The sequence below is a fragment of the Cebidichthys violaceus genome, unplaced genomic scaffold (genome assembly GCF_023349555.1).
Source record: "Cebidichthys violaceus isolate CVI_PGR_0920_01 unplaced genomic scaffold, fCebVio1.0.p SCAF_24, whole genome shotgun sequence".
Classification (NCBI taxonomy): domain Eukaryota; kingdom Metazoa; phylum Chordata; class Actinopteri; order Perciformes; family Stichaeidae; genus Cebidichthys; species Cebidichthys violaceus.
In genome coordinates this window covers 6,300,906-6,320,779 of record NW_027176417.1, presented here as the reverse complement: position 1 = coordinate 6,320,779, position 19,874 = coordinate 6,300,906, and the positions used below count along the sequence as shown (strand labels likewise).

At 45.6% G+C, this 19,874-nt stretch overlaps 1 protein-coding gene across 1 annotated transcript in view; it reads right to left on the bottom strand.

The window, feature by feature from the left end:
• Nucleotides 1-19,459, bottom strand: part of nid2a (nidogen 2a (osteonidogen)) — a 33,187-nt gene extending 13,728 nt beyond the window's left edge. Inside the window, exons 1-16 of the mRNA XM_068719387.1 lie at nt 19,233-19,459; nt 17,737-17,922; nt 17,383-17,499; nt 11,020-11,121; nt 10,750-10,889; nt 9,826-9,958; nt 9,389-9,730; nt 8,707-8,818; nt 6,801-6,840; nt 6,504-6,613; nt 6,259-6,392; nt 6,047-6,158; nt 5,436-5,636; nt 5,117-5,347; nt 1,346-1,492; nt 589-717 (exon numbers count right to left, since the gene is read on the bottom strand). Coding sequence (XP_068575488.1) covers nt 589-717; nt 1,346-1,492; nt 5,117-5,347; nt 5,436-5,636; nt 6,047-6,158; nt 6,259-6,392; nt 6,504-6,613; nt 6,801-6,840; nt 8,707-8,818; nt 9,389-9,730; nt 9,826-9,958; nt 10,750-10,889; nt 11,020-11,121; nt 17,383-17,499; nt 17,737-17,922; nt 19,233-19,439 — 2,443 coding nt within the window. The 5' untranslated portion in view covers nt 19,440-19,459. The remainder of the gene's footprint in view (nt 1-588; nt 718-1,345; nt 1,493-5,116; nt 5,348-5,435; nt 5,637-6,046; nt 6,159-6,258; nt 6,393-6,503; nt 6,614-6,800; nt 6,841-8,706; nt 8,819-9,388; nt 9,731-9,825; nt 9,959-10,749; nt 10,890-11,019; nt 11,122-17,382; nt 17,500-17,736; nt 17,923-19,232) is intronic.
• Between the last annotated feature and the right edge of the window lie 415 nt (nt 19,460-19,874).

Below are 19,874 nucleotides of genomic sequence, written 5' to 3'. Positions count from 1 at the left end.
CTGCGCTCGGGACAAATATGTGGACGTCTTCCAAATGCTCGGCTCGTTTCGGAACACGCAGCACCGCATGTTTCAAAATATCTCATATGTGGCCAACAAATGAAACGGACAGTGATGAAGACGGGAGAATGAAATGGTTGTTTGCTGTTGTGTAGCGTCAGCAGAAAGGAGCATGTTTCAGTGTTTTTTCCTAAAGTCAAGCCTTTATGTTTAGTGGCTTTAGTTGATTTCTTTCTTGATGCCGTTTTTTCAGTCAAATGACAGAGCGTCATGGAGCTCGGCTCAGAGACAAACCACTACAAAGGGCTTGTCAGTAGTTCTGGAGAATAATTAACAGGTGTTGAAACAATTTCAAAACACAGGTGAGCCTGCTTACTGAACTTTAAAGTAAAACTTTCAACAGTCGCCTCACTGGGAATGAATAAAGCACCTGTGCTTACATCAAAATATCCGGCTCGTATAAATCTTTTTTTTTCCTGTTCGCTAAAGATAGCGATGTCAGTCTGTTGGTTGGTTGGTCGTTCCACACGGAAATATAAGAACTATTGGATGGATGACCAACAGACTTCAGACTTCACTGCAACTCACCGACACAGGTACGCCCGTCGAAGCCAAACTCATAGCCACTCTGGCACTGGCAGCGGTGGCTACCGGGCAGGTTCACGCACTGAGCATGAGCGCCACATGAGCTCAAGCTCTCAGCACACTCGTCCACATCTGCAGTGAGACAAAGGGACAGAGAGGGAGACAGTTTGTCTATGAACTTGTGAGCCTGCAAACCAGGAATCCCAGTCTACCGACAGCTAGCATGCTGCAAGTGTATGTGTGTGTGTGTGTGTGTGTGTGTGTGTGTGTGTGTGTGTGTGTGTGTGTGTAAAAGCTGTAAACACGGGTCATTACTGGTGCTGCGGTGTTACTATAACATGCAACCCCACACCTGGATTCTTGGCTGCATTCTTATGTGTGTTGTGCAATAAACAAGACAAAACCACACACAGATTATGTGACCAGAGAGACACACTGAGGCCTAATTATGGGAACTAAGGCTGAGCGAGAGAAGAGAAGAGAGTAGAAGAGAAGAGAGTAGAGGAGAAGAGAGTAGAATAGAAGAGAGTAGAAGAGAGTAGAGTAGAAGAGAAGAGAGGAGAAGAGAGTAGAAGAGAAGAGAGTAGTAGAAGTACAGAGGATTCCTGCCATCCAGCCGGTGCTTGACCCCTCGACTCTGGATGGACAGATGTTGATGAAACACAGACGCTCTGCCTTGAACCGTCTTTGACTCTGTCTGCGTGTGTTTGTGTGACGGAGAGAGACAGTACTCTGTGTGTGCAAAGCGCTGACAAAATACCGTAACAATTGCGTCCGTCCCCTCTGTAGCCAGTCGCACACTGGCACTGGAAGTCCCGGCCCTGCAGTGGGATACACTGGGCCGTGGTGTCGCAGTCGTGGTTCCCGGCGTAGCAGGGGTTGACCAGCTCCGGCTCCGTTGGCTCGACTACAGAGGAAGAGACACAGATTGGATTGATTGATATATACACATGATTATCTGTGTAATTGTGCACCTTGATGCTCGTCTTTATGGCTTCTGGTATCAGTTTCAGAGTCTGTAGGTTTTCACGCACAAGGAATTTGCTTCCAGGTAAAACCATAGTAAAGAGGATTTAGCAGCACAGATAAAAACAATGAATGGGTTCCGCCTTAAAACGAAGCTAAAGAGACGGACAGTAATCATCCAGAGACGGACTCCCCAACACTCCAAACGTCCTGAATTGAGATTTATTGAGACCCGGATTATTTGACGGTAACAAAACAGTTGATTGCAAGCCTAACCAAACACACATGTAAAATCACTCCACACGCATTCTCGTGGGACGCTTTCCTCTTGGGAAGTCATGTTGTCAATATTGGACATATGGATGATGTTAAGACGCACATACACAGGAGAGAGACACACACACACACACACACACACACACACACACACACACACACACACACACACACACACAGACAGACAGACAGACAGGGGGATGAGTGAGCGGATGTGCGTTCAGGGTTTCCTCATACCAGAGCAAGAGGCAATTTAAACAGCAACCCTCAGACTGATTTGTGGAGATTCAGGGAAGGCAAACAGCAGAGTGAAGAAAACCATGGGACACCATGAGAAAAGAATGCGATGGGCTCATAAATATGCTTAGAATTAAGCGACGCGTAGCGCTGCTCTGCCTCAAAATGTTCCGGGTTGCAATGCACACATCCGGACGGGTGGCGCGGTGGGAGTCGAGCCCCGAAAACTGGCTCGGTTGTGGATTCGGTGTCACGGTTTAAATGATGCTCTAAAAAAAAGATTTATTGCTGTTGGATGAAAACAAATACAGCGCTTATTCAAAATACAGCAGCTGTATTAGGTTTTCAGAAAGTGGTTTTACTGTCTGGACAGTTTTAATTTGTTTTAGGGAGAATGCAGTTAGAGGTCTGGAGTCCAGTTGGTCGTTATGCTTTACATGCACGCAGTTATCCACAGGAATCAGAACAGCTAACCACCTAAAAGACTAATATCTGTTTTAATGATGTTTAAGTGCTTTCGGATGGACTTTTTCTTTACCATCAGGAGCATATAAACAACAACAACACACACACACACACACACACCTAAACTAAATCAGACACACAGACGTTAGCCACAGCTTGCTTCCATCTCCTCAGCCCAGAGGCCAATTCTGGCTCATTATCAGAGAGAGAGACAGAGAGGGACTCTTCAAAGTCCTGAATGCACAGATGAGAGGGCGAGATACACATGGATGGGAGGCAAAAAAAAAAACGGAGGGATAATTAGAGAGAGAGAGAGGGAGAGAGAGAGAGAGAGGGAGAGAGAGAGAGAGAGAGAGGGGTGGAGAACACACAAACGCAAGAACTACACACCATCAAAGCAATGACTTGCAGTTTCCCACCTGTTGCTTTTTCTAAAACACACACACACAGGTTTAACAGCGTTGTAGCGTCAATGGTTTGTTCACACCAAAAGTGAGTTTTCGCCCCGCCTCACTCGGTGACAGCAGTGTCATTCGCATGTATTCGGGCCACTCGCGTCGCAGAGGAGGAGGGGCTTATCTCCATGTGGACACCAACTGGCGCTGCTTCGTACACTTTGTGAACGTCCCTAGGTGAGTTGGAAAGTGGATTTCACCCGCCCCTCCTGGTGGACCACCATGGGACCTTGTTTCGTCTCTCTATTCACTGTATAGACGGGTTTCTTGTGTGTTAACATTACTGGGTGGGTGAAAAGCTTTCATTACCGTGGGGTTTTTCCCAAAAATGTTGCCCAGTCCTATTCGAGTGTCGCCCGCTTTCCGTTGTCCCGACTCCAGTAATACATTATTTCTATTTTATTCCATTTCCACTAGTTATATTTCAATTCAATCACAGTATTGACTGAAACCCATTTTTAAAAAAGGCCCACTCCAGTGTTTCTGTATGTTTTAGTTTACTAGAAATAATACGCTACATGCGTAGAAAATAATTGAAGAGAATATCTTTTTTCCCCAGTTATATAAGAATCAGACTGTGTGACAGCTGTTCACAAAGATGTTGACAACACATACTCAAGTCAGGTAGATCTGTTCTCTCTCTCTCTCTCTCAGTTCAGTGCCTTAAATTTGTCTACAATCTCAGATTCTCATGACATCAGTGGGCAGCTATTCTGCCCGGCAACCCCGCCCCCCCCCAATAGAAAATCTGTCATTGGCTGGGATATTATTTCCCAGAAAGTGTAAGACCCTTCAACACACACACACACACACACACACACACACACACACACACACACACACACACACACACACACACACACACACACACACACACACACACCACTTAACCCATGTTTACAAAACCCCTGATCCCCGAAAGCTCTTCCAGCTGTGCTCTGGGTGTATCGGTGCGTGTGCGCGTGCACGTGTGAGATATGTCATCATAACCTTTTTAATCAATGTGTTGACGTTTAAATGACAGAAGCCTGGCCTGGATTCAAAAACTGGAAGAAAAAAGAAAAGAACAATCTCTTCCTTTTCATCTCCATCATTCGGGGTCTCTTGTCTCTGCCTGCTTTTCATCAGGCTCAGTGGGTAAAGAAAGACCGCTGTGTGTTGACAGAACGTGAGGCGTGTTGTATTTCTATGCACTACACTCCATGTTTGTGTAGTCTCTGTTTTCCTGCCGCTGTCTGGAGGAAACGAGTGCGAGAGAAGCTAAAAATGAAGCAAGAGAAGCATCTCTTGATTTAAATACTTAATAAACAATGCCGGTAATAATAGATAGAAAAAAATAATAATTCTACTCAATAAATGTGATCGGTATCAGCCGATACGGCTTCCAGCAATCAGCCCCAAAAATCATTTTGTGCACAATGAACCCAGAAACAGCAGAGGTAAAACGGACTTTCGAACATATATAATTATCCCTCGGCTCGCGGCGTGTTGTTTAAAAGCCGAGCTCTGTCCGACTCTGCAGCGTGGTTTTGGCTAAAGGTTTCAATTACTTGGTGGTCTGGTCGCTAGTTGTGGCTCCGCGACAAGAAAACCTCATGTTTGACGCCCGAGTGTGTTCACCCACTTAAACATTGACAGTGATGGTCTGGAAGGGATTTAAGCAGTCACTCAGATACTCGCTTTCCCAAAATAATGGGCCAATGTTGTCAGCGGGCCAGTGTTTTCCATGTGATGCACACACCAGAAAGAAATAGTTCTTTTGAAGCCTCTGAAACATTTCAGATCGGTTTCGAGACTCCCCTGCACGGCTCTACTCGCTCTGTTTCTTTGGTTTTACATTAGCAAAGGTTATGGATAGTACCTGATCTGGTACCACCTCAGTCGAGGATCCAAGCGAGATGAGGCGACACCAGAAGGTGGAGTTAAAACACTGCAGACCGCTGATTGGTCAAGAGAGACGCCGGACATCCTACACAAACCCGCCATATTTTAATATCCAAGCTACCTTCGATAGCGACGCTCGACCCGGATTTTCTGGAACTGAATCTATGTGTTTCATTAAACCTAACTCAGCCGAGGGGATTAGGATCGTAGCCTGAAATCTGCAGGGTTCTGGTTCCATCTGGACTCACCTCCGACTGGGCTGATCTTGTTGGTGATGGCGTATCTCAGGATCCGCTCCTCCTTGACGTACATCACGAACACCCTCTCCATGGTGATCTGCAGCGTCTCCGGGACGGCGGTGCGGTGGTCGTGCCGACAGTCGCGGTAGGTGATGTTCTGCTTCAGCTGGAAGGAGAAGGACTCGGAGCCCCGCTCGGCCGAAACCACAGAGAACTCCCTCACGGAGGTGGAGGTGGCAACTGAGGAAAGAAAATAGTGTCAACGTTTTTTTAGACGCACGGAGGCATCAAACGTTCAGAATTCGTCTCTCGTGGTTGTTCCTGTTACCGGATGGGTAGTACTGGTAGGTCTCCTTGAAGGGATCCATGGTGACTTCAGCTCCAGGGGGCAGGAAGGGCACGTTGCCACTGACTACAGTATCCACGGTGAGGTGGTTGTGTTCGTCAAGGCCGCGGCCCGTCTGGATGATTGACAGGCGCTGGTTGCCGGGGTAGAAGATCACCTCTGCACGACGAGTGAACTCGGCACCTGGTGATGAAATAAGTCGACCGATCATTTCTTCTTCTGTTTGCCTATTTGTAGATTATCTCCAATGCCAACGGTGCAGCACTTCAATATCATTAAAAAGTGAAATGTCTGCAATGGTTGTATCTGTGCAGAACACACGCACACACGCACACACACAGCTGTTTCCTATTAGAGAGGGGAGGGGGAAGCCTGATATCACATCACATCCCTGGAGACGATACAGCTGGCTGGGAGACCGAAAACACACACACACACACACACACACACACACACACACACACACACACTGTAGAGGAGTTTCCTCATCTCTCTATTGATGTGCTCAAGAGTCAAGATGTACAAGCGACATAATTTGACCAAAACACACACACACACACACACACACACACACACACACACACACAGTTTACCTGTGATTTTGAATCCTGCTTGGCTATTGGGCAGCTCCAGAGCAAACAGCCATCCAAACAGCTCTCCTATTGGTGCGAGCGGCATCAGAGCCCAGCCCACCGGCTCGGGTACCTGACCAATCAACACGACGTTTACAAAGGGGGGAAATCCAGAGAGACCAGAGACATACATGTGGATGAGAAGAGGAGAATTCAGATTCTCAGACTCCTACCTCGCTGATGGCAGTGTACGCTCTGCCGTCGCCCACCACGATGTAGGCGTGAAGATCGATGTTGTTCAGCTGCACTGGAGTCGAACCCACGGTCACTGTTCCGCTCACCTTACCGCTAACTCGCTGTGGAGCACCTGAAGGAGCGACACAGGGGTTTACAGCGAGAGAGAAAAAAACAACTGAAGCATTTGAAGAAAAGATAATGCGATTAATGCATCTCTGTGGGTCAATGGTCGCGCTCTAACCTTCGGGTAGACAGTAGCGCCCATTGCCATAGAAACCAGGCCGGCAGTGACAGCAGAACCCCGTGGCGTAGTCGGAGCAAAATGCATTCTGGGAGCACTGCTGTTGGAATCTAGAACGACGAGAGAGAGAGCGCGCAGAAAAACACGTTTAATGCTTTCAAAAACAAAAAAGGATTTCTTTTCCTACATCACCCACAATGCAACCCAAACTTTGTCAGTTCAACAACCACTACAAGCAGTTAGATACACCAACAACAACAGCAGGTATATATATCATGCTCACTTGTCGTCACATACCTGGCACATGTTTCCTTATTCTCCGTGGTGTACTGAATCACTGAGAGAGAGAGAGTAAATAAGTATTATTATAAGTTACAGATACAATACTTAAATAATTAATATCCCGCAGTCTCCTATCCAAGATCCTAGAGAAAATGGCAACAGGACAAAACAGAGAAAGCTGTACATGCAGCCCACCAGTACTGTTGTTTGCAATGTTCAGAAGAAAGATGGTGGTTGGCTTAGCTTGAACGCCGGGAAGATATATTTCTTTTGTTTCCAGTATTTACGTCACGCAGACGTGAATGTTTAAATGGAGACGGAACATTTAAGGGTTGTTTCCATATAAGTACAGATGGACAGAACAAATAAAAAGAAGGTACACACACACACACACACACATGTTGAGGCACTACTTGGAGAGAAACCAGCTGTCGCAGTGCTGTCTCCCACACACACTAATCCACTCACTCACACACGCACACACACACACACACACACACACACACACACACACACACACACACAGATTCACTTTTTGCTACATGAACTCCCAAAGGCATCTAAAGCTACATCCACACTATTATGTTTGAAAATGCATAACTTTTGCTACTTTCACGCCTGACTGGCAACCCTTCTCTACTACGCAACCAGTGTATGTGAATGAATGTTCGTATGGAACGAGATTATTTCTGAAACGGTAGTAAATGTGGTTGTTTTATGAAAACATAGTGTGGCTGTTCTACAGTATATGTACTTCATATAAGTGTTTACGTGTGCTGCTCTAAACACTGAGAAAAAAAAATCCTCTGTCTGACACACAGGATGTTCTTGATTTATTTGGAATAATCACAAAAAGAACTTGATCGTCAGCGTTGCTGAGCAGACATAAAGTAAGAATTACACATTTCTCAGACCACTGAATCGATGACGTCTCAAAAGGGAGAAAATATTGAAATGTCGCTAAAATGAAGTAACTCGTGTAAAGGCAGAGCTAAAATAGTACAGCAACTACTTCAAAAATGTGAAGGATTTCTAAACCTCTCACTGGACTAAAAACACCAAACGGAACTTGCATAACTCCCAAGTCTCTCTCCTCGTTCATCTCTCCATTTGTCTTTTTTGGTAAATGGCTGATTTGGGATCATTTTTAGCATTCTGTCGTCCTACTGGGGCGTCGCACACATACACACAAACAAATGCACATTCAGATGGTCACAGGATGTCAGGATATTTTCTCAGGAACCGCACACACACACACACACACACACACACACACACACACACACACACACACACACACACACACACACACACACACACGCACACACACACGCACACACACACAGGAGACAAATCACTGTGCTTTTCCACACGTAAACACACAAACGTGCCAATGCTGTGGAGGGAAACCCACATACGAATAACAGGATATGAGAACTGTTTTAAATAAAATACTAAATGAGGGATTGGCCTTATTCCAAAAATACTCAATCTGTTCACAGATCTTTCTTTGCATTTTCCAAGAAAAAAAATTATTTCATCACTCCTAACTAAGTTAAATTACTTAATAAGAAGGCCTTTTCGACGCTTATGTAACCTGGCAAGTTGACTGAGAACACATTCTTGTTTACGGCTAAAAGCCTGTGGTAGTAGTTGCAGGGGAGGGAGCATTTGACACACACACACACACACACACACACACACACACACACACACACACACACACACACACACACACACACACACCTGGGAGCTGCCCAGCACAACGGCAGTATTGTACTGCAAGCTGCTGAGCAGCTCCGTGTGCAGAGGGCAAAGTAATGCTACCCTCCTGTTTCTTAAAGTGGCCGTCTTTTCATAACTTAAGCAGACAACTTCATATATATGTATATGTATTCATATTTACATATTTATCTCCTACCTCCTGTGTCAAAATCCACATTGTCTTCGTCCACGCTGACCACGTGACCTCCAGGGGAAAGACGTGGTTCATTCCTGTGAGGGGGGTAGACGTCCACCACCTCCAGAGGAACCTACAGGGGGAACAGGCTATGTTTAACTGGAAATATGTTTTTCCTGTTGTCATACTTTTTAACTCTCTCCAGATGCTACAAACCAGACCGCTATAATCAGCGCATACTTTACATTTTGTATACAGTATGTAGGGTATGATGATTGCAGTTTTGCCAGCGTTTTGTTGACACCACCGCTCTGTCTCCAAAAGAGCGCTCCGTCGTAAACCACAGAATTTACAAAAAGCGACTACAATTTCAAATCGTCATGACAAAACTGTACTGACAGCACTGCCAATTTAAATTCCTCTGTTTTTTTCTAATACCCGCTACAATAAGTGATATTTTCTGAGAATTGGAATAGTCTGCCACTCTAATAGTCTGCATGAGCAATATCAGGAACTCTTGTCCCACAACACATAATTATGGTCTATTGGCTTAGCATATGTTTGTAGTTTTGGTGTTTTAGATTTTTTTTTCAACTGCATAATAAACGGCAGTAAAAACCACGTCCATCTTAAAATGTTTGCCAGTAGGATTTCTTGCTGAACATGGTAATTCATTTCATGTGCAGAGATGTTTTAGTGTTACCTGTGGCTGCTGTTCCTGAGCGCCTCCCTCTGGTGCTCTTTCTGGAGGATTAGGGGGAGCATACTGCCTCTCTGCTGGCTCGGAGTTGTACCTGGGTTCAGAGGTCAATGGCACATCTTTGCTGCCGTACGCCACCTGATGACCGGAATCCTCTGAAGGGGACGAGGGAGCATCAGGACTTGCCGGTTGAAGGGACTCTGGGTGGTCAGCGCCAGCGGGGGCCGTCTGGAATTCGGGGTCCCCGCCTGTCAGAGGGTAGTCGTCTTCTTCCTCCTGGTTATTGGGGTCGAAAGTGTTGTCCGGGTAGTCCTCAAACTCACCATACTCGGCTGTGGTGGTGTCCTAGAAGCAGAAGCCATGGAGGGGTCAGAGGAGCTTTTCTGCAAACAACGTTTGACAGTAAATAAAATGCATTAAACAAAAAAAAACTGTATTACCAGGGAGAGGCCATGTCCTCGAGTTGGTGGGGTAACAAGGAGGCCACCAATGGATGCAGGAACAATGTTGTCGAAAGAGTAACTGTTCCCAGTGTGGAAAAGCCAAACACCTGGAATTCCTGTATTACCAACCCTAGAGAGCGAGTGAATTATTTTCAGGTTCAAAGCACACCCTGCATATCAGAGGTAATTTGCTCAGAGACGAAAGTGAATGTGAAAAGCTTTTTTTTGTGCAAGTTACAACATTTTTGATAGTGTCGGTTTGTCAACACTGGTCACTAACTCTCACTATGAACACTATATTAAGCAAAGCACTGTATTTATTTACAGCTAGCATTACAGGTGTGTTGCTCGTTAGCAGCAACAGCTAATGGACATCAGCTGCTTTGCTCAAGCCTGCTAGCTAGTTAGTAATTAGCTCACTGCTTCTTTGTAGAGTGTAACGTTAGCTTTCTTCTCTAGCAACAATTCACAGTGTTTTATAATAAGGTTTATAGAAATAAATAGAGCTTTCTGTTCACCAAAGTACTGTGACATTATGTAATTACAGGCAGCATTACAGGTGTGTTGCTCGTTAGCATCAACAGCTAACGGAGAACAGCTGCTTTGTTTGATTAGCCTGCTAGCTAGTTGGTAATTAGCTAACTACTGTAGCGTTAGCTTTCTTATCTAGCTACAATTTACGCGTTTCATAGAAAAGTTTACAGAGTTAGATACAGTTTTCTGTGTCACATGAGTAACCTAAATTTAAAAACAAAATCATTATCATTTTTTTTTTTATTTTACTTACAAAACAATTTTTTTCCAAATATTTCAGTTTTTCTGACCACGCTCTTTGCCACTGTTGGCACACAGCTAATTACAAGTTCGCCAGATGTGGGTTTAAGAAGAATTGTGACTCAACCTTGAGGTTTTTTTACTTACTGGTAGAGGTTTTTAACACTCTGCTCATCGCTGGTAACGCTGTAGTGAGGTCCCTCGGTTCGGGAGAAGATCAGATATGTGATTTCTCCTCTGCTGAAGCCAACTCTAGCAGGGAGCTCTATCTCAACATTATAAGACTCCTAGAAGCAGAACATTGCATCAACATTAATGCAATGTAACAGTAGCATTAATGGCTACAAGTGCTGCAGTGGTAAAATAGCCAAGCTAATCAAGCTGTGACTTCAGGTCTTGTGTATATAACCAGTTTACCTTAGGGCGTGTCCCAAAGAAGTTAAGGCCACCTTCAGGGTAGAGGAAGAGAACGTATGAATCTGTCTCATCGTAACCAATTACTGCCTGGAACGTATTGACCTAAAGAGAGAGAAGAGAGACCATCAGTCGGAACCAGAATAACAACAGGGACAACCACATCTTTTAAAGGACCAGTGTGTAAGATTCAGTAGCATTACCGGTAATCAAGATAGTGTTTAACAATCATGTTGAGCTCCTGCCACTGTCAGAGGGATGAGGTCACCTCCTGAGGTCAGCCCGGCCCAACCGCCCTCCAATCATTCTAACACTCACCGCTCATATTTAAACTTCACACCTCTCCTCTCTCCTCCCCTCCCCTCCTCCCCGTGTCTCCTCCTGTTCCTCTGCTGGAATTCATGTTGAGACTTCTCACCCTTCACACCCCCTCCTCTTTTCGACCACCGCCAATTACTGACATACTGAGCATCTGGGTTTCCAAACATCTATTTTGCGAAAAATCTGAATCAAATAAATGAATTGAGTAAGTATGAACTGATGAATCAGGGAACAGTGGAGTTGAGGAGAGTCCGGCTCGCTCTGCCTCCCAAAACCGCAGTTGGAAAAACACAGATTTGTCGAATGAGGGGAAGACTGTGAGTGTTATTTCCCTTTGGGACACAATCAGATTATCAGAACGCACACACACACACACACACACACACACACACACACACACACACACACACACACACACACACACACACACACATATGTCGGTCTCTCAACCCCCAGCCCAGATGTTGATCTCCACAGCTGTCTTCCTGTGTGTCTGGGCATCTTTTGCGATGATGTTACAACATGCAAACCAGACGTTGTTACAATGTGAGGCGTGGGGGGTGCACATACACACACACACACACACACACACACACACACACACACACACACACAAACACTCATACACATTTATATAAGCCTGAACGCAAACACAGATGTCCCACCACCTATATTCCTCCCATGTGAACGTATGTGTGTGTTCCTAATTGTTTACATCAACATCTTTAAACTATCTTGTTGTTTGTGGGCGGGGAGGACTTTGTAGCCTCCGGGCTCTTTGTAATTACTAAGGGGGGGGTCTTTTTTTTTTCCTGTCTTTGGGAGGAGAAGAGGCTGGAGCTACTAGAGGGGATCTGCTTCTTCTTTGTCCTTAATATCCCATCTAAAATGTCTGTATTTTTCTCTCCTGTTGTCCCTCCTTTTTCCTGGGAGGAGGAGGAGGAGGAGGCGAGGGATGAAAGGATGCATTTATACAATGTGATTTAGTGAATTTATTTTACCCTGTCCACACATAACATGGAAAGTCCCTTTGGTGTTTTTAGTGGCTGTATATCGACGCTATCTCAACAATAAGTAAATAAATTGTCATGAAATGGGTTTTTTTCAGACGTTCATGGTCCCCAGAGGATGGACCCTGCTGCCTTTGGTAATCCCCTTTTTCCTATCTAGTATACAGAGACATGAGAGTGGTATCAATGCTCTCATCTCACTCTCCAGAGGAACAAAATGAGCACATTTCCCCCCAAGATGCCGTCCCTCCTCTATCTGTGTGGTCATTCGCTGCGTCGGAGTCCGTCTCCGTGTTTGACCGTCGTGCTTTACAGACTCACAGCTGGAAGACAACAAATAGCAGCCAGCACACATCAAAGACCTCCAGACAGTGCGTAGCTCAGGATGCACCCCCCCCTCACCACCACACACACACACACATCTAACCTACAGGCATTTTGTTACACCTTGTTTAAAAGACTGTCCTCACACTCAGACACACGCACCGACGTTAATTGTCTCCGGGACGCGGCAAATGTTTGTTGTCCGGGTCGTCCTTGAAGGTTTAGGTGGTAACATCATCAAATACCCAACAGCTCAACTGCATGTACAGGGAGTCCTTTTAGATGGCTGAGGAGCAACATAACACACTTCATATGTTCACATTCCGAGGTTTCAAAGTACATTTTCATTTCAGCGTGGCATCGATCTTCTCATCTACTGAGCGAAAAAAATGCATACTATTCCTTTAAAGTAGGCCTCGTGTTGTTTGCGTGTTTTGAATTAATGGCAGCTTTTGCAACCATGAAATATGTCTGCATACAGTATACAGTGTAGTTTAGGATTGCTTTGCTCTAAGCAGTTATTAAGTCAATTTTAATTTACAGAATTAAGATGTTTTAAACTGTGCATTTAGAGATACACCGAACTGTATTGCTTAGAGAAAGTTACCAAGTTGCTTTATTAGCTTGCAGATGTTTAATATCTGAGGGCTAACCTATAAAAACCCATAATATCCCCAAATACAAGAGGATACCTTTTTCTTTGACACCAACACCAAGTCGTCCATACTGTGGATTTGAGTGGCGATTGGACAACATACAAAATAGAAACGATCGCCCGAAAAGAAAGATCACTAGAAAACTCAAAAAAATGCCTGGTCTTTCCATAAAGACTTTAGCAGAAAAGCGGGTGGTATTTCTGTATTCGTTTGTCTGGTTTACTCTGTCTTTAAGTAGTTTAGTCTACTCTGCTTTCCTAAAGACAGTTCAATTGACTTCTCATCTTGCCTGTGTTTCGAATAAGTGACTCATCCCTCTGTGACAAATGTTCTGAATCATATTATAATTATCTGGAGCCGGGTCCCACTTTGGTGAGGCTGGATGAACGTACTGCACTTGTTTGTTGGTTGCGGTGCAGCTGCAAACCGGCAGAAAGAGAGAGAGAGAGAGAGAGAGAGAGAGAGAGAGAGAGAGAGAGAGAGAGAGAGAGAGCAGCTGCAGGCCAGTTGCCAGCCTCACCAGAGTGCTACAAGCGGAACTGCCTACAGCGTGGGAACTGGCACACACACACACACACACACACACACACACACACACACACACACAGAACAGTCCGGTCAGTATTTCACTGTTGTCATATGAAAATCCCCACTCCAACCTTTTAGGTGTCTTTCCTGTTATAACTTCAGCCGTGCCTCAAAAGGAGTCCCTGCTCTGAATTAAGCTCGAGTAAATCGAACAACGTCGGGACTTACGGAAGCTTTTCAAAAAAGCCTTTTTCATCAACTCAAGAACACATGGTGAGGTAAAACCATCGCTGCTTTTCTTAGATCCTGAGGGGAACATGAACATGTACGTCCTCCCCGCAACTACAAACCAGAGCGCTGCGGCTGTGCTAGTAATTAGTCTCAGGACCGTGTCCAAATTAAACTCGTGTCACTTCAGAATTATATTTTGGAGGCGCTGCACAGCTAGAAGGGGATATGAACCCCTTTCTTTCGACTACAGAGAGGTTCAGCGCTCACTCATAAACAGAGTAATATATTATGAAAGCTGAATTTCAAGAGATGCCCCCTGTGTCACTGCATGAGGTCCCCAAGAAACAACAAATAGCACTAATAGAAACAATGGTTCCTATTGTGCTACAGAAAGGAAGAAAGACAAAGAGGGGAGAAGAAATAAAATAAAAGGCGAGGGCCGAATTCAACAGAGGAGTCCATTTATTCATTCAGTCTCATCTGAGCCTCACACAGCCGACAACATGCCGTTCAGCACTTTCCTCTTTCTTTCTTTTTTTTTTTGCACACATGTCTTTGAAGAGAACTCTGCTGTGGTCAAATCACATTCCATTTGAAAGTGCTGCTCATATTCAGGAACGCTCTCAGGAAGGGAGCTTCCTGTAAAGCAGGCCTTTTTCCCTTCAATCGTCATTACGGCACAAATTATTCAATTCAGGATTTAGAGAGTCACGTGAGGAGATGGTGGTTATGTATTTTCTAATTGAGAAATTAGGTAAATTACCCACTGTAGCATATTTTAACGTCTACGGACAAGCTAACTGCTAAAGTCACGTCAACATGCTAACACGTTCAAATTGATAGTTTAGTTTAGTGTAGCGTGCTAGCATTTGCTAATTAGCATTAACCACGGAGTACAACTGAAGCTGATGGAAATGTTAGTGGTTTTCCAGGTATTTGGTCGAAAACCAAGTTTTAATCAGTTTATTAGTTAGTATCAACCATAGTAATAAAACGTGAGTAGAATGGACATTCCCATTCAAAGCGTTGTAGCATTATGTTCAGAGCGGCGGCCATTTTTTTATGTACCGTCGCCATTGCGACTGTTGTAGCGGGGTAACTTCTGTCTAAACTAAACCGACTGACGGCAAGTCGCGGACAATGGCGCTAGCAAGCTGGCCAACTAGCGGACAACTGGCTAGTTAGCTAGCTTGCTAATTCCACCGTGCTTTAATGCTACGCCGCATACAGAAAACGAGCCCAACAGGAGTGAACACACTTGACAAGGGCTTGAACGTAACGGACGTTCACATGTAAAAGTCCCTTCAGCTTCACCTGACGAGGGAGCTGAAGGGGCCGCTTAGAATTATAAGACGAGCGGTGTCACGGTGTCCACCAGCATGGCAGGTGTCCCACGCGTGAAGACAAATTGGCAATGTGCCGCTCAAAGTAAAGCCTTGTCGACGCTTCTTAAAACATCAACACGCGGAAGGCCAGATTCTCCGTGTAAATGGCTCCGGTCATTAGCAAATTGGGCGACGTGGTAGCGCGTACAACAGAGTGTGTGTTGTTGGTTTCATGAGAAGCAATTACTTCCCAATTATGATAATAGACTCTTTAAGACTCATTTCATAGAAAACACAACCCCACTTCTTACGGATGTGAACATTTTTCCTGTTTTTCCTTCATTCGCTGCTCCTTTTCGTCTCCCTTTCCGACCCCCGAACACCACAGGGCCTGCCCCCTCCCCCACCCGGTCACCCCCTAATACACACCTCAGGTTAATCAGTTCGCACACACATACCACTCAAACCCCCCCCCCCCCCAACGCACCCCGCCCGGCACCTCTGGCTAATCACTTCAAAGGAAGATGCTATCTTGACCCACTGAAGCAAATCCCAGCCCAGACTGCTCCGACCCTGCACAGACCCTTTAAACAACAACACAGACCCTTTTCTTGGCACTCTCAAGAGGTGGACACCAGCCTCTAATCAGCATTTGGTCAACACTACATGGAGACTTAAGTCCAAAGTTTGAGGCTCAAAAGAAGATGCAATCGCTCATTTGTCCATTTGGCAGCGCTGCGATCAAAATGAGCCCCTAGGTATTGAGACGCGTCGTCAGAGGCTTAATGCTGCGTCTCCCCGATGGACTATTTGAATGTTTCGCTTTTGATCAATCAGGAGGAAAGAAGGATGAGGCATTAAAAGAAACCAGACCGCGACAGTCAAGAGAAAGAACAAACAGAGAGGGAGGGAGAGACACACAGAGATCTCCCGGGGTTTTTTGTCCTTAAATCTGCCACTCCCTCCATCCCTCCCTCCCACATGCTGCACACCAGGAACAACAAAGCCCTGTTTGTTTGATCGATAAGTTCAGCCGGCCTGGCTTTACTTGGAGTCCGTCCCAAATACGAACACAAACAAAGCCTTTAGCTCTCCTCTAGGTGACACTTTCTTTTAAGAAGGTGCACAAATTCTGAGGAAAGTTTCTAGAAATTTGGTAATAATTCTAATAATACCAAATAGAAAGTGTTCAATTGGTACACTTCCAACTAAAAGGACATTTCAGACATTTTAGACTCAGTTTATTCCTTGAGCACTACTCAGCCCAAGCAGACAGTTGTACTGTATGTCTTCTAGATCTTTGGAGGGAGCTTTCCAAACCCTGATGACATCACTATGACGTCATCGGGGTTAGCTAAGCTTGGCCTTGGAGAGATGTTATAAATTTAGGCGGTGGGGAGGGTCTAATGCAAGACGCTTTTAAATTGCATTATGGGAAATGTAGGATCCGGTGTTTTTGAAGCGTGTCTCCTGCTTTAACTTGAATCGTTCTATTGGGAAACACTCAACTTTATGGAAGTGCCTGAAGTAACCCTTTTTAATTATCGGATGAATTGCTAGAATGACCTAAAGCACATGATCACAGCTGAAGATGCAAAAATGGGATGTGATGATTTGTCTACAGGTAACTATCGCTACTAAACAAACATGAAGAGTAAAGTTTCTTATGTGAATAATGAATGGGTATTTACTTGGCTTTAAATAGAGAGAGAGAGGGGGGGGGGCGGGGGACTTTGATGACCCTTAAAGATGACTTCTGACCCCTTGAAAAGGTTAAGAGGCAGATTAAGAGGGGAAGGGGATTTACAAATAGACCCCAGCCCCACCTCGGGCTGATTACAAGTGATGCGCCTCCTCCAGGAATTTGGGATTGTGTCTCATCCAAAACATACCGAGAGGATGATAAATCAACGCGCAGACGAGACCGCGAGGCCTCCAGCTAGCGCTCTCAGTCCCCTCCGCCCGTCTTACCTTGTTCGAAGGTCCGGCGGTTCGAGTCTGCTCCTCATATGCCGCGACGTTCTCCCACGTTGCGACCACGACGTGCGTGGGCGTGAATTTGGCATCCGGGAAGCCTCGGTGTACTTCCTGGGTGAGCAGATGGATGAATGAATGAATGATGAGGGGGGGAAGAAGGAGAAAAGAAAGGAGGAAAAAAAGGAAAGATGGAGTGTACAATGGATTGAACTAATGGATGAAGAACTGGAAAAAGGAAGAATCCAGATCTGTAGTTAAGCACAGTGCAACACGTGATGTCTAGCTTTTTCTGCCTTATTACAACACAACAAAAGTGTGTCGAAACAAACACTTGTTGGATCCACAGACCTGGGCCACTCGGTTGAGAACGCTGGGCGTCTCCGTCACCCGGTAGTAGATCTGTCCTCGCCCTCCGCTAGTGTCGATGTCGGCCAGAAACGGCGCCACCACGGGGAAATCTGTGGGGAAGCCGTCGTCGACGTACTGCTTTTCCATCGGCAGGTCCTGGGCTGAGATGATGCCGTTAGTGGCCACCTAGAGGCAGAGAGAGAGAGAGAGAGAGAGAGAGAGAGAGAGAGAGAGAGAGAGAGAGAGAGAGAGAGAGAGAGAGAGACGCTGTTTAATGAGGGCTGCTGATGATGTTCCTGCAGACCACTTAGAACCCCAAACCCATCATAAAAAACACAAGATCCTCTAAGAAATAGCTGCAGCACCATCATGAACCCACGGAACCGTCTAATGAACCCGTATCCCCTCATAAACCACTGGGACCTCTGTGGGCACTGCCGGAGCCCCCTCATGGACCCCAGGAACCACATAATGAACCCCCTAGATCCCCCTCTTAAAGCGCTGGAACCTCCTCAAGGACCTCTGGGCCTGATGTTGTGTGTCGTGCAAAGCAACACTGCGGTTTATGTCTTCTTTTTGTTTTTGTATATTTAACCAGTCCTGGAGTGGAGCGAAGTACATTTTCTGTATTCATTTTGAGATGCTTGTACTTTACTTGCGTATTGCCATTATATGAGTATTACCATCAAAATATACGTATCAAAAGGTAAAAAGAACTCTTTACTCTTCACTTCCAAACACTGGGTCGGGACCCCTCAGGTGGGTCGCCGGCTATTGTATCTGGGTCTCATAAATGAATTTGCAGAATTTCTTCCAGTTAGTCTTTTATTTAACGTTTATATCTGCAGTTCACTTTTGAGCCACACGAGGGAGCCTGAATGTTCGCATTGCTCTGATAATCGTAGCCTAGCATTGACTCTTAATATGAGAACACATTCTCAAGACTCAGACAGCCTGATAACATGACATCATCATGTTTTTAGTTGATTATATTTTAGCACTTTGAGTCTGCAAAGTAACTAACTGAAGCTGTCAGATAAATACAGTGGAGTACAAACTACAACAAGTATTAAAGTACCTCAAAAATGTACTTATCGCTGTCCGGTGGCCATTATGCATAATGAGTACTTTTGATACTTTTATTTCACTTAGGCAACTTTGAAAGCTGCAGTACTTTTACTTGTAATGGAGTATTGTTACAGTGAAGTGTTGCTACTTTTTACTTGAGCTAATCTGATCTCCCACCGCCGCGAGCACGTTATTCTTAATCACCATCTGTTGAGGAGCAGTGGATTTTTAATTGATGGTGACGTCAGAATATGGCACGATTGACACTTTTTTTCTTCTCGTTAATAAAACGCTTCATTAGGCAGCATAAACCCCCGCTGTGCCGTGGATCAACAGCTGCTAACATCACCTGCAGAGTCGTTAACTCTCACATTCTGCGCGGCGATAAAGACACCACGCGCACGCGCTGTTAACGGACGTCTACTCACGTATAGCTGGGAGTACCGGGAGTCGTAGAAGTTCAAGGGTCTGGGCAGGAGCAGCACTCTGGAGGTCTCATCGTCCCCCTCCGCCAGGATCAGATCCCCGCTCAGGACGCCGTACGGGAACATATCGGCCCTCCGGATGGCGGACACCACGCACACGCCGCAGCTCCAGCACAGCAGACACGCAGCCAGCATTGACCCTCTCTCCATCGTGGAGCCGAGGCCGATCGGAGCAGCAGCAGCAGCAGCAGCAGCTGGGAGCAGAAGGAGAGGAGGTACAGATGGGCTCGGGAGCAGGGCAGCGAGAAAGACGGGGAAACTCTCCTCCTCCTCCTTCTCCTCCTTCTCTCCAGTCTGATGCTCTGCGGGGAGGAGGGAGAGGGGGCTCAGGCCCCGCTGTGATTGGTCGGAGGCGGGCTAAGAGTGACAGCAGGGCCGGTGCTGGAGGTAACATCTGGCTCGCGTTAGAGAGAAGACAAATAGAGCGTTTTTTTAATCCGGATGTAACTCTATCTGTTTCACAACAATGTAAAGGAGACATCGTGTTATTTTTACACACACACACACACACACACACACACACACACACACACACACACACACACACACACACACACACACACACACACACACACACACGCACGC